This window comes from Aythya marila, assembly GCF_965140915.1.
Source record: "Aythya marila genome assembly, chromosome: Z".
Taxonomy (NCBI): Eukaryota; Metazoa; Chordata; class Aves; order Anseriformes; family Anatidae; genus Aythya; species Aythya marila.
The window spans coordinates 50,438,425-50,451,980 of NC_139080.1; the positions used below are offsets into that span (position 1 = coordinate 50,438,425).

Below are 13,556 nucleotides of genomic sequence, written 5' to 3' on the forward strand. Positions count from 1 at the left end.
ACAAAGATGAAATAAAAATGGTTGATGAAAATAAATAAATAAATAAATAAATAAAAGGATGAAATAAAAGATAAAATAAAAAGGATGGAGGGAGGGAGAGAGGAAGGAAGGGAGGGAGAGAGGGAGGAAGAGAGAGAGGGAGGGAGGGTAGTCAAGGCCCTCGGACCCTTACCAAAGATAAGGGAGTTCTGTCCTTAAGCTCCCCAGTTGCTGGAAGTCTGGCATGCACCACTCTGATTCCTGCATCTGGGACAGTCTCTGATGCAAAATATACTTTTCAGCACAGAAACACAAGCAGGCAGTATCTTTGATTTCTGATATTTATTTACCATTTTTAATATTTAAATGATTATTAATATTTATATCAGTGATTGCAAAGCAGCTCACTTAACTTCTAAAATATTTTTGTTCTTTTTCATGAGGAGAGAAAACAATTTAATGGGCCTAAATCTGCCAAAAATAATATATACATATATATATATATATAAAGAATAAAGAAAAAAAAATAAGCAGCAAAGCATGACTGGAAAATCTTTATTCTACTGTATACTCAAGACTTATTCCATGATGTAGCAATTATGTCACGTCCTACAGTAATTTATTATTCAACAGTCAAATTCAATCAACTGTTATGCACTCAGCAAAGACCTTCATTCCATCCTTATTTGGTTTGTATTTTTATTTAAAAGACAGAATACAGAAACAAAACCAAGGCTGTGTTTTGTAGATTTTTAACATTTTTAAGACTTGTTCTGGAGACACCAGGTATACAATTTGTAAATCCTAGAGACTAAAGAGCTTCTCTGATCTGATAAAGAACCACAGAGGAACAATGCATAAATTAAAATTGAGGCTGAATAGAAAGTAAGCAAAGACAAATCATATCTAATAGAAACATATTCATTTGAAATTTGCACTGATTGAAACCAAACTCAAAATAAATGCATTTCCAAATTACCATACTGATTTCATGCTCTAACTTGTACTAAAGCCCTTACTTTTTTTTCTTTTTTTTTTTTTTTTTTTTTTTTTTAGTCACTATTGCTATGACCATTTCAAATTCTGAAGATCATAGAATCACAGAATCACAGAATTGAAGGGGTTGGAAGGGACCTCAAGAGATCATTGGGTCCAACCCTCTGCCAAAGCAGGTTCTCTAGAGGAGGTTGCTGAGGTAGGCATCCAGATGGATGAGTATCTCCAGAGAAGGAGACTCCACAATCTCCCTGGGCAGCCTGATCCAGTACTCTATCACCCTCACCATGAAGAAGTTCTTTCGCATGTTGGTGTGGAACTTCCTGTGCTCCATTTTGTGGCCATTGCCCCTTGTCTTGTCCCCACAAACCACTGAAAAGAAGTTGGTAAAATCCCTCTGTCTCCCCAGACTTAAGGTATTTGCAAACATTAATAAGATCCCCTCTCAGCGTTCTCAAGGCTGAACAGACCCAGGTGTCTCAGCCTTTCTTCATAGCGAGGATGCTCCAGGCGCCGTATAATCTTTGTGGCCCTCCACTGGACTCTTTCCAGGAGATTCCTGTCTTTTTTGTACCAGGGAGCCCAGAACTGGACACAGTACTCCAGGAGAGGCCTGACCAGGGCAGAGATCTCCATCTGCAGTTTCAATACAGAAGAAACTAAGAAATTATTAGGAAAAAATCCCTCTAAAGCTTGTGATTTTAGTGAAATTTGCTAGTCTGTGTCAAGCGCAACTATAATACACACTCTGAGATTGGAGGAATTCCAATTGTTTTTGCAATCTTTATCAAATCAACCGTCATTACAATTTTAAAGGTATATATTAAATTTGATAAATTAAACTGAATAAACTTCAACCTGTTAGAGGTTTTGCTCTCTCAGGTCACAAAACAAAATATCATAGTGATGGACTGTTGTTCACCTTCTCTTCTGCCAATTTTAAAAAGCTGAACTAATAGTACTGACATACACAATATCATTTACACCCTTGACTGATTTGTGTCCTTCATTATTTCATGGTCTAACCATCAACTAAATTAACCACATATGTGCAATATAAATATATCTTTTTCAGTTCTATATTACATTTTAAATCGAAGACCACTGTGATAGAAAACATTTGTGAGAAGGATCTGAAGATACAACCTTCAATATATTTAATGATACTATCAGATAATAAGTAAATTAAAATATATATATACATATCTTTAAACCTATCTATTTTATATACTGTAGAGTTTCACATCAAGGAGTGAATTTCAGGAGGTTTGGCAGCAGACCGGGAGGAATGGTGGTAACAAGATGGTGGTTAGAAATTTATGTTCTTAGTTAAGATTTTCATTTGATCACAAGTGTTCAGTAGTTAGGGTTTTAGGAAAAACAAACAGATGCTGCAAAGCTAACAATAAGAATCATGTGAACTGGTAGCACTGCTGTGTTCAAGCCCTGTCTTTTAATCTGTTACAGACACAGGGCTTTAACTGCATCTCCCCAAATCCCACAGTACAGGCTGTGACCGCCCTATTAAATGTCAGGAGCAACTTCCAGCTCTGTTGGCTGCCACTGTGTCAGGGTCCCTCCTCCTCAGTGTTGGTACTGAAGACAGCAGAAAAGCATAAATAACTAAATAAATAAGTTCAATGTCTTCATGTCATCCATAGCTCAGCTGTAAGACTAGTCCTGTCTTTAATTAAATTAAATCATCATTCCTTTTTGATAACCTTTTTTGCAGTGAATTTTGAAAATCATCATGTACTTCTTCAGAGAAAAACATGCTACACTAGTCCACCAATTTAATACTATTACAAATGTCTGTTTTAATAAACAGGAAATAGAAAAGTGGGTAGGACAAAAAGTATCTTTAATTCTTGAAATATCAGATGCTGGCTATATACTTGAGTGTCCATCAGCAGTCAGTGTAATGCCATTATGTTACATGTACCACAGTCAGACACCCTTTACATAGGAAATATCAACATCCTACAGGAGTTATAAGGTATATGTAATGTATTAAAAATTAAACCTATAAATGCATTGCACATGCTTTCTTCTATACTGAACTTTAAGACTAAACAAATTTGCTGCATTTATTTCATGGTTTTCTGCAACTACATCTATTATTAAAAAAAAAAAAAAAAAAAAGAAAAAAAAAAAAGAGAGAGAGAGAGAGAAGGAGGGAGAGAGGGAGAGAGGAAGAGATGAATTCTGACCAAATTCTCTAACTGCTAAGTATTAGGTAGGCTATGTCATGCTATGAAAGGACAAACTCCACAACAGTAAATCCATCCGCATGAATTTTCACAGCTGGGTAGTAAAAAAGAAAAGCGGAGAGGAGTTGGAGAGCCGCTCAGCCTTTCTTCAGTTTATCCATACAATGTGACAACTGAGGGGACTGATCTAGTATGTAACCTATGTCTGCAGTACTTCAGACTGCTCTCTGCACAGAGTGCTGCACACTGAGCCAGTTAGAAGGGATGGTTTGGGGACACCAAAATGAACTCAGCACCTGCTCTTGAGCATTAGAAAAAGAATATCAGAGCATGGCCAGGAAAAGAAATCACATAACTATCTCCTGTTTGTTTGCCCTGAAGGGAACAGCTGGTTTTACTCTTGCATTTGTGTGCTTCACTGAGGCTGTTTCAATGTCTCTCTCGCTCCGAGTTGAATTTCAAGGACAGAAGATATGACCATAGCACTTTTGTAAGATAATTAATAAATGAATGTCTGGTTGTCAAACCACAGACAGTCTAACTAGCTCTAAAGTTTATACTGAGTGTGGAGACAAAAAGGCATTGCCTCATTATTTATGTATTTTGGTAAACATTATTTCATATTATTGTTGGAGGTTGATAACATCACTAATATCCCCACTCTCATGGCCTTGGAATCCAGGGACACTACAGAAACAGCAGTGTCTGAATCGCTTGTTCTTCCAGCATACACATAAATTTGCAAAGGTTACAGATAGGTAGTCAATTTGCTTCGTATTTCACATGTGATGTTCTGATAGCCTTTTGCAATATGAAAGAAGTCAAATATCACAGTACTTCTCCACATCTTTCCAGAAAAAAAAAAAAAAAAAAAAAAAAAAAAAACATGAAAAACGTGAATGAAATAATTTTTGAAGGATCTTAAGACAGAGAGCACTAAAAAGAATCAAACAACATTTCACTTAAGAACAGTTATTGCAAGCAATAAATATGTTTAAATAACATATGCAGGTTTAATATGCAGGTTTTTCTTCTTTGCAAGGTAGAGAGTTTCATCAATTCATTTAGTAAGAGAATTTCCTGATAGCCTTAGACTTCTGGAACAGGCTCCCCAGTGAAGTAGTCACTTCAACAAGCCTGTCTGAATTTAAGAAGTGACTGAACTGTGCACTTAGTCTCATGGTCTAAAATTTTGGGTAGACCTGTGCGGTGCCAGGGGTTGGACTTGATGATCCTTATGGATGCCTTCCAACTCGGGATATTCTATGATTCTATGATTATCTCCTGCCTTGTTCTTTTCCTGGGTGTACAATTTGACCTCCTGTGAGAAAGCACTCAACATGTCTCTTCATTTAGTAGCCACAAGATCTGAACATCTTTGTAGATGTAAAGGTGTACCCTGTCTAGAGAAAACAGACTGCACTAAAGAAGTCACAAGATAAGGGCTTTGCCTCTTTTGAGGCAGCCACAATGAATACTGTTAAAGAAATCAGAGAGTAGGAAAACAGCCTCCTGCCATATGGAAGAGGTAAAAATAATGCACCTCTTACAACACCGGAGAAATACCATCATTTTCAAAGACTGTGCATATCTGTAAAAATATTCAAGTTGAACACTGGAAAGTCAAATTGAGACACACCAAGTCAAGACAAAAAACTTGCAGAAGATTCTCTTGTAATTTTCAGGACGCCTAATTTAATCTGTAGTAGCCTAAGACACCATTTTCAGGCAATGACCATCCTTTTTGTAATCTATCTGTGTCAATGCAGGAGACTACAGTCCTTCAGGTGCCTGGTGGTAGAAATGCTCATCTGGTATGCCTAACTCTTGCTTCTGATAAAATTAACAGATCTAGGACACATAGTATTGAGTCAGTTTACACTAGCACAGCAGATTTGAACTGAAGCAGGGTAAGCGGCCGTTATATAAGCAAATCAGATGGCAGCTCAAAGCAAATGATATAAATGCACCAGTGAACATATTTTCTTTTTTCACAATAAGAGAACAAGAGAAGGTAGATATAAACATATTCCTATGTTATTCCTTCAGGAATAACAGCAGTTTAAGAGTGTTTGCAATAAAAACTTTTAATTGACAGCAGAAATATATATATATATTTAAATCAAGAAACTATCATCCCCTTGAGATGTCTCCAGAATTTAAGTGGGCAAAAGTAGCAAAAACAGGCTCTGTGAGTCTACAGTGACATCAGAAGTAAAAGCTGGAAAAGAGAAGACTTAGACTATTCATAAGCAGCTACAGAAACTCCGTGTCCCAGCTGCTTTCTCAGGAGGGCCATATTAACATAGGGGTGTTGCTAAATGTATGTGTCCCAAATAGTTGAGACCCATAGAGACAAACTTTAGATAATGAGCAAAAGAAGGTTAGCAATTGCTGAATACAAGCAGAAGCAGCACAGCCCTTCATGTATCTATCCCCATACCAACTATAAAACTTGAAGTGCATTGAACATAACATTTAACTTTGGCTGAACTTGATAAACAATTTTGAACAGGGTAAGAAATGCTTAAGTAGCCTTTCCTGCTTTCTGTGCTAACCAACTAATAATTCAAAGATATTTAGGCAGCCTTAACTGCAAGACACCACCAATATGTCCTTAACCATTCCAGTGCTCAGTACTACAGCTCAGTTCTACAACAATATTTATGTACGCAAGTCCCACAGGAATCAGTGCAGTACATCTCTGAGTGTCGAACTGCCTAGTTATTTGTGTAGATTTTCAGACCTAAATTGTTTTTAGAACATACTTTGGCACAAACGAGGAACAGTGGTACAGATACAAGTAAACAGTGTAGCTTACTTCTGACTAATACCACATGAATTTTTATATGTATTAAAAAATAAAAAGGCCATTTCACCTTGGGTTTTAGCTCCTCACTTATCCACATACAATTTCTCCTGGTCCTCCATATTTGCATATTACCATGGGAAGTTCTTTACCTTGTTTTTGAAGAGGAGAGAGAGGAAGGCAATAAATGGGAATTTTCTGTTCAGTCAGGAGGGCATACGTAGTACCAAAGCCTTTCACAGAACCATAACAGAGCTAAGGGGATCCATGCACTGCTGAAATGCTTTACCAGTAAATACTGGAGAGAGTGCCTGTGAATTCTCAGTCCAAGATCTGTTCATAAATTGCATGTGTTTGAATTGCTGACTGAAGCCCATTCACAAAAGTAAAGTTAGTTTCTGGGCTGAAATGGATTAAACAAAAGCTGTGAGACAGTTGTTCTAAAATGGTATTTCAAATCTTTCTGACTGAACAACTCTGTTTCTTTTCAGTTGAACATATGAGATTTAGCAGCTTTAAGATAACTTGCTTGACTTTGCTCTGCGCAGAAGTGGAAGAGGTGATGAGTGAAGAAAGGAACCCATTTCACCTTCTTGCTGGGTGACCCTTCACACTAACTGCAAGCAGGCAAACTTCAGCTGCCCAAGCATTATTTGCTAGAGCTCATTAAAGTGAGTGACCTTGGTTCTTACCCCAAAGCACACAGATTGGGACTGCTAAGACAGACTTCTCTCTCTTCATTCTCAGTGTCATGGCAATTTTCTTCCTCTTAGACGTAAGAGCTTTCGTTTGGGGTATGATAAATGACTATCACTTCAAGTGCAAAATCTAACAGATCTGTCTTGGCCAGAGGCCCAATGTGCATTTTAATAAACTGAAAATTGCAAATTGATTTTTATTACCAGTTACCTTGGTTGCATCATTTCTTAAGAATTCTATGAAGTTTAGCCCCACAAAGTAAGAGTTGTTTCTCTGAGTTAGCTACAACAGTTCCTGGAACACAGGTCTACGTAAATTCACTGAAGTGGTAGCTTAATGTTTTTTGTTTTGTTTTGTTTTGATTTGTTACTAATAACATTTGTTGTATGGTATTACTGTGAAGACAATAAAACTGTTGAGAAGAAAATAAGGAACCCATTTAATCCTCATGACCTGAATCTTCATTCTTTTCTCCCATTCCAGACCAAACTCTTACAGCTTTGGAAATGTTTGTTTAAGTGTTTTCCTGCCCATTATTTTTCATTGTTGCATACTTCTGCACTTGTGTAAGGGGAACTTAGTGACAGATGAAGTAGAAACAACTGTGAAACTACAATAAATAAATTTTATCTCAATGTTTTCCAGGGAGAAGAAAAGTGCCAACAAGCGAGGTAAGATTTAGTGACCAGCAAAAGTCAATTAAAATATAGTGACTTTAAGATACATAAAATATTTTTTAAAGAAAAAGATTATTTTAATAAAACAACAATAAACAGTTTTGAAATGTGTGACAAATACTTCTGTTCTCAGCTCTTAACTCCTTATGAGGCTTGTGAGAGATTTCTTCAACATAAAATAAATGTAATGGTGTTTAATTTACATTGATCTAGACCAAAAGATTAAAAAAAAATAAAATTCCTTAAGAGGGGCTAATCAGTGTATAAATAATCATTTATTAAAGATTGTCATTTTGTTGTTTTTTGTTTGTTTGTTTGTTTGTTTTGTTGATTTTTCTTTCAGAATTCCGTACAGAGAAGAAAAATCTTTTTATACTTCCTAATATGTAACACTGTTTATCCATTTTTAACCCATGAAAAATGTGCGAAATGGTTTGTTCAGATTTCCAAATTCAAATCCAAATTCCTAATATTAGGTTTGCCACTGATTTTTTATTTTATCCTAGATGTGGAATTCTTCTGTTTGTTTTTTTGTTTTGTTTTGTTTCGTTTTTCTGAGTTCATTTGTCTGCAACTGAGAACACATTTTTATTTTATAGAAAAGGGACTGTAAGAAAAATATCCACCACTTACCTTTTGTTCTCAAAAGAAATTCAGTTGCATAACTTGTAATGTACAATGAATAAAAATGTTATACATGTTGTACCAAAGCTCCTTTTTTGCAAGTTCATTTGCATACTTCAACTTTCTCTTCTTTTACAAATTACCCTAGCTCTAGTAACTACAGTTTTTAAGCGTGACCATGGATTGGGTGGTTTAAGGGTCATAGCGCTGATGACAACAGTGAAACAAGGATGCAACAAGGACTCAAGGACTCAGTTCAAGGACTGCGCAAGAATGGGGGAATCCAGATTTAATTCCTTGTCTTCCTTGAAAGTAGCACTTTGTACAAGTTTGCCCAGTTCTGGAATATAACTGTGCCTTTGGAGCTCCCTGATGTGTTGTGGTGATGATGTGACTTATACAAGTAAAGGAGCACACTATTGAATAGAAGTTACTTGCAAACCATCTTCATGGACATGCAAAAATGATATCATTTTTGGACTCAAGTCCTATAATTAGACCCATGTGGACAAACCTGTGAACTTTTGTGGAGTTTCACTACATTATATTTTTTTACCTTCCTTTTTTTTTTTGGGGGGGGGGGGAAAGGGGGGGGGGTGAGGAGTGAGATGGTATAATGGTGAAAATTAATTCAAAGTCCAGACGAGAACACTATTAATGGCAAAGCAGGACAAAAATGATGCTAGAAATAAAAATAAGATATCAGTAGTGTATATTCTCACCTCAAATAGGTCAAATGGGTCAAGTGTAGCTCTGTAAAATGAGTACAGAAATACCAGTAAATCAGATGAAGTAACACCCAGAAACAGAAACAGTTATTGTCTGTGCTCTGACTCACTGGATAAATTCAAATTCCCCAGTCCCCATCACAAACATTTTCCTGAAGTGACAGAAAGAAAGCTAAACTCTGCCATTTTTTCCCTATGCAAAGATATAAAAATAATGGTTTAACAAAAAGATCACTTTAGTGTATAATAAGACACATATATATACACACATAGATCCCTGCATTATATATAATCATAATTACTGTGTTTGTATCTTGTTCCAACATATCGACCATTTACTAAAATGAAACACCTAGCAGAAAGACTGTAATTCATTTCATTGCTTCACTTCTTTTATATTTTGGTGGGTTGGCAGCCACCTTCATATCTCAGGCTGAAGCCCATGGAGCAGACTGAAGAGATACTTAACCTCTTAAATCATGTCTCTTTTTTTCTGTTATCTTACAGTTCTGAAGTTTCTTGGCAAAAGTATCAGGAGGTTAACAAGGGAAGTTCTTGTTTGTAAATTGTATTTGTGTTTATGGCCAAAATAAGAGCCTTCAAATTCAGGTTCACAAGTAGGATTCCCATCTGCATAAGCATATCACATCTGGTTTGATCAATTCTAAGCTCCTTCAACATCTTGTATGACTTGTGCACTTCATATTCAAATCTCAGTGTTGTTAATTAAATGTTGTGTCCTAAGGAATTACAGAATTCTGGAGGTCATTATACTTGATTTTAAGCCCAACCTTCTAGTTTCACATTACAGAGTACTGTAGCCACTGGGACATGGTGACATTAGAACAAAGTCTCAGACAACCCAGGCATTAGAAGTCAAATGTTATGTTGCATTTACTTCTGATTTCATTTTCTCTTCTTCTGAATCTGTATAATTCTTCCAAGCTGTATGTATGGATTCAGGTTATGTTGTCAAGAGTTTACAAATATATACAGGAAATAGCAAAATAAGCAGAAATACTTTCCAGTTGAAAATGTGATCCCTCAGAAGTATTATGGAAGGGATCAATCTGCTTGAACGAATCTCCCCTGAATGCCATTTGGGAAATATCTGACATTAAAAATGAACTAACAAACAAACAAAAAACAGAAGGGCAGAAACTGGAACAATAGAGCCCAGTTTTTAGGATAATCTGACCTGAGACAATTCTCCCGAACATATTTTTCCCCTATAAGTTGAATTGCCAAAATTTTCACTTATACTTGCCTAGATTTATATCAGTATCAGAATAAAAGACTCTGAAATAATGTCGCAATGCTAGCAACCATGCTACTGACTTTTAATTGTATTTATTATTTCTGGAAAGCTAGCAAGTTTAAGACAGAAATGCTGTAGATCCATCAGATTAGATACATTTATATCTAGGAAAAGGCAATGGATTTTCTTGAGCTAACTTCTAAGTTCACTAGTTATTCTAACTTGTTAGGATCTACCTGATAGATGTTATGTGTACCTCAGAATTAATACTGAAAGGAAATTTTCCTTACCTCTTCAGAAAGAGTAACTGATGGACTCCAAAATGTTTTTCTGCATTATCCAAATATCCATTTATTCTTTCACAGTGCACATAGTAACTGTGCGGCCAAACAGCTGGAAGACATGCCGTGTGTATATGTTACACTCCATACATTATTACTACCATTTCTATTAACAAAGTACATTCTTTAACTAAATCTTTATTCTCAAAGTGATATTTCTATAAGTCTTTGACACAGTGTGATCAATGTTCTGCCACCAAAGTTTATAAATGAAAAACAAATGCTGAGGGCTTGGGAGATGGTGGCTGGTGACTAATATTTTTTAGATCCAAGCTAAGAACTTTTAGTTGATATTGTGTTATCGCTTCATCTACATACTGAAAAGGCCTCACAGTAATTTGTCACTAATACTACCATAACACATTATATACCTAAAACTGGTCTGCAGTGGACTCACAAGAAATAAATGATATACAATATTTCTAATTACAATTATTAAAATATTCTTACAATATTTCTAATTACATCTACTTTCTAATTTTCTAGTTACATCATTCTAAAAAGGAAAAAGAGTATTCGCATTTTTTCAAACATTATTATAGTGAAAAACTATGACAACTTTTATGTGGAGGAAGTAGTGCTAGATACCAATAAGCCTTGGAGTATTTGCAATGAATTTGGATGCATACCTTGATATTAAAAATTCTTTAGTCAGTAAAATTCTTTGGTCTGTAAAACTGGTCTAAAAATCCAGAAAAAAAAAAGAAAAAGATGCATCTATAAAGATTGCAAGGCTGAATCACAAGCTCTTGGTCTGTTGATATGGGAACTTTAGATGGATCAAGTGTTCAGGGCAATGAAAAGAGGTGTATGAGTTGGCCATTCACCTCCAGTTTTGAGTGCCTTGGAAACTTACCATCAACCTTAAGATAAAAAGACAAAACCTTTTTGAGGACACATATTCTTTTTACTTCTCTGGCTTTTTCTGTTAGTTTCAGCTTTGTGTTTCTTGTATATTCTGTGAGGTTCTATGTGCCCAAAATCAAAGCAAACACGGTTTTAACTATTGCTTACATTGCTAAAGCATAACTGTTATTGTGGCTATCAACCAGGGGATATCTACATGCTAACAAACAATCTTTTACCCATATTAGAAATCAACATTTGTGTCAGCAATCCAAAAGAGAGGTGTGAGAATCTCTCAGTGACCTTGAAGAACAGAAAAGTTGGGGGATTGTTCAGTAGTTTGCTTATACTGATCAAATAATTTCTTCAAAACAAAAATTAAGAAGTGTCATTTGTCATCAATAACATGTAAACAGTTTAGGATTAGATGAGAAATACTTCAGTAAATTTGGTGGCCATATCAATCATTTGCAAAGTTTCAGAAGGATTTCAGGGGAATGAAGGGAGATTGGGAATGTTTTGAAATAATTAACACCTCCACAACCTGTTTTCCAAGAATTCTCTCAAATATATCTCTGCTCGCTTCAAAAGACAGCACTCCAGAGCACCCCATGCAGGCAATACTGTCAAGAATGAACACGCTAAGGCACAAGGCACCACACAAAGAAAGAAGGAAAGACTGAGGAAAGATGAGAGAACTGCTGTATACAGTGGATGGGGTCAAAGGCCTGGAAGTATACAACAGCAGAGGTTCAAACTTTACTTTGGAGGGAAAGAGATATATGAGCTACTGGAGAAAATATTTAGATTGCACACAGTAGTAAAATTATACTTTGCCTGTATGAAGTGATGACTGCTTATTCATTTCTTTCTACTAACTCCTTTTCCCTCCTCAAGAGCTGACACAGTCTACAATAAAGCTCTTAAAAATGTAGTAATCCATAGGAGGAGGCCTGGAGATGCTTCCACTGCATCCTGCATTATTTGTTGTTTTTGCATATGTCTTTTTCTCCACATACTGTTCATTTTTGCAGCCTTATTGGTCCATGTCATTTTATTTATTTATTTATTTATTTTCTCTAAATGAGTAATTCCTAACCTACTGACCTACATCCTCACATCCTCAGCCTGTCTGAAAAGTCTGCCTGAAAACTGCTAGTCTGGTATGACCACAGTTCATTAAAAGACTACCATGTTCATGTTTTATTCCTCACTTCATCAGTAAGAGAATAACATAGAACAGTTCATTAAACAAATACAAAGGAAAAGATCAACCCCTTGTATCATGATCTAAGGCTTACAGCATTTTACATGGTTCACTTCCAGGTAAACTAAAAACTAAGTTTTGAATAAAGTAAATGTAAAAATAGTAGCTGTTTTCATGCCGTCTCCCTACAGCTATCAGACAGAAAAATCAAAATAAAGGTGGGTGTGGGGAAGGTGGTGGGTGGGTTGGAGATTCAGAACCTGAGTTAGTAAGTACATATACTTGCAAATCCCAGGTCCTGAGCTCAAAGTAGAAGACCACTTTGCACTGCTCTTCATATACAACTGGATATATGCTATTTTTGTATGATCTTTAGTACAAAATAGAAGGTTCAATATTTTCAATACATGAAGTTGCTGCTAATATTGTTTGCAGATTAAGTAGCAAAGGGTTTTATTTCATTTTCTTTATTTGTCTTTTTCTCTTTGCAGTCCCATATCCTAGGGCAGAGGATTTTGTCTGTGCTTAAAGACTTGTGCAGAAAACTAAGAGATGAAAACTTTTTGTGAGTTGAGTCTGTAATTATATAACAAATTGATATTCTTTTGCTAGCTTCCACATTCTCACTTCTATTACACTGTTACTCTATGTATTTTCACTTGTTATATTATCAAGGACATTGCTTAGAAGGTCTGTGCACATGATTGGTATGGTTATATTAAAAAAATACTTAATTCAACATTGACAACTTCACCACATGAGGTCAAGAAGTGCTGACATAATATCCCCACAGGGCTTTTGGAAATAAAAAAGGCGAAGACAAGAGAATGGAAACAGTATGTAAGACAGATAGACTGAACAAAAAGAACAAGAGACTGTTTTGTAGAAATGATTTCCAGGGTTCAAACAATTACTGCACATCTAACTGAAATCCAATTGTTCTCATCCGTGATCTTTAAAGCATTTCTGTTTCTCACAAAAGTTACACAGAATATTTTTGTTTTCTGTTTTATAATCCATTAAATCGAAAACATATGAATGAGGTTTATGCAATGACATATGGAAGTCATTAATGCTGCTTTAGCTCTCATCTAAGTACCCAATTCTGTACTGCTTAAGTAAGAAAAACTCTTACTGAAGTCACTGTGAGCTTTTCTTGCATAAAAGGGGAATAAAGAAAAA

The 13,556-nt window shown here is 35.7% G+C and overlaps 1 protein-coding gene across 1 annotated transcript in view; it reads right to left on the reverse strand.

Moving 5' to 3' along the window:
* Positions 1-1,069: 1,069 nt before the first annotated feature.
* Positions 1,070-13,556, reverse strand: part of LOC309890225 (uncharacterized protein) — a gene marked incomplete at its 5' end in the record, with an annotated part of 43,014 nt that continues 30,527 nt past the window's right edge. Inside the window, 3 exons of the mRNA XM_082783911.1 lie at positions 1,070-1,611; positions 8,717-8,747; positions 10,271-10,373. Of these exons, the coding sequence (XP_082640037.1) occupies positions 1,405-1,611; positions 8,717-8,747; positions 10,271-10,373 (341 nt within the window). The 3' untranslated portion in view covers positions 1,070-1,404. The remainder of the gene's footprint in view (positions 1,612-8,716; positions 8,748-10,270; positions 10,374-13,556) is intronic.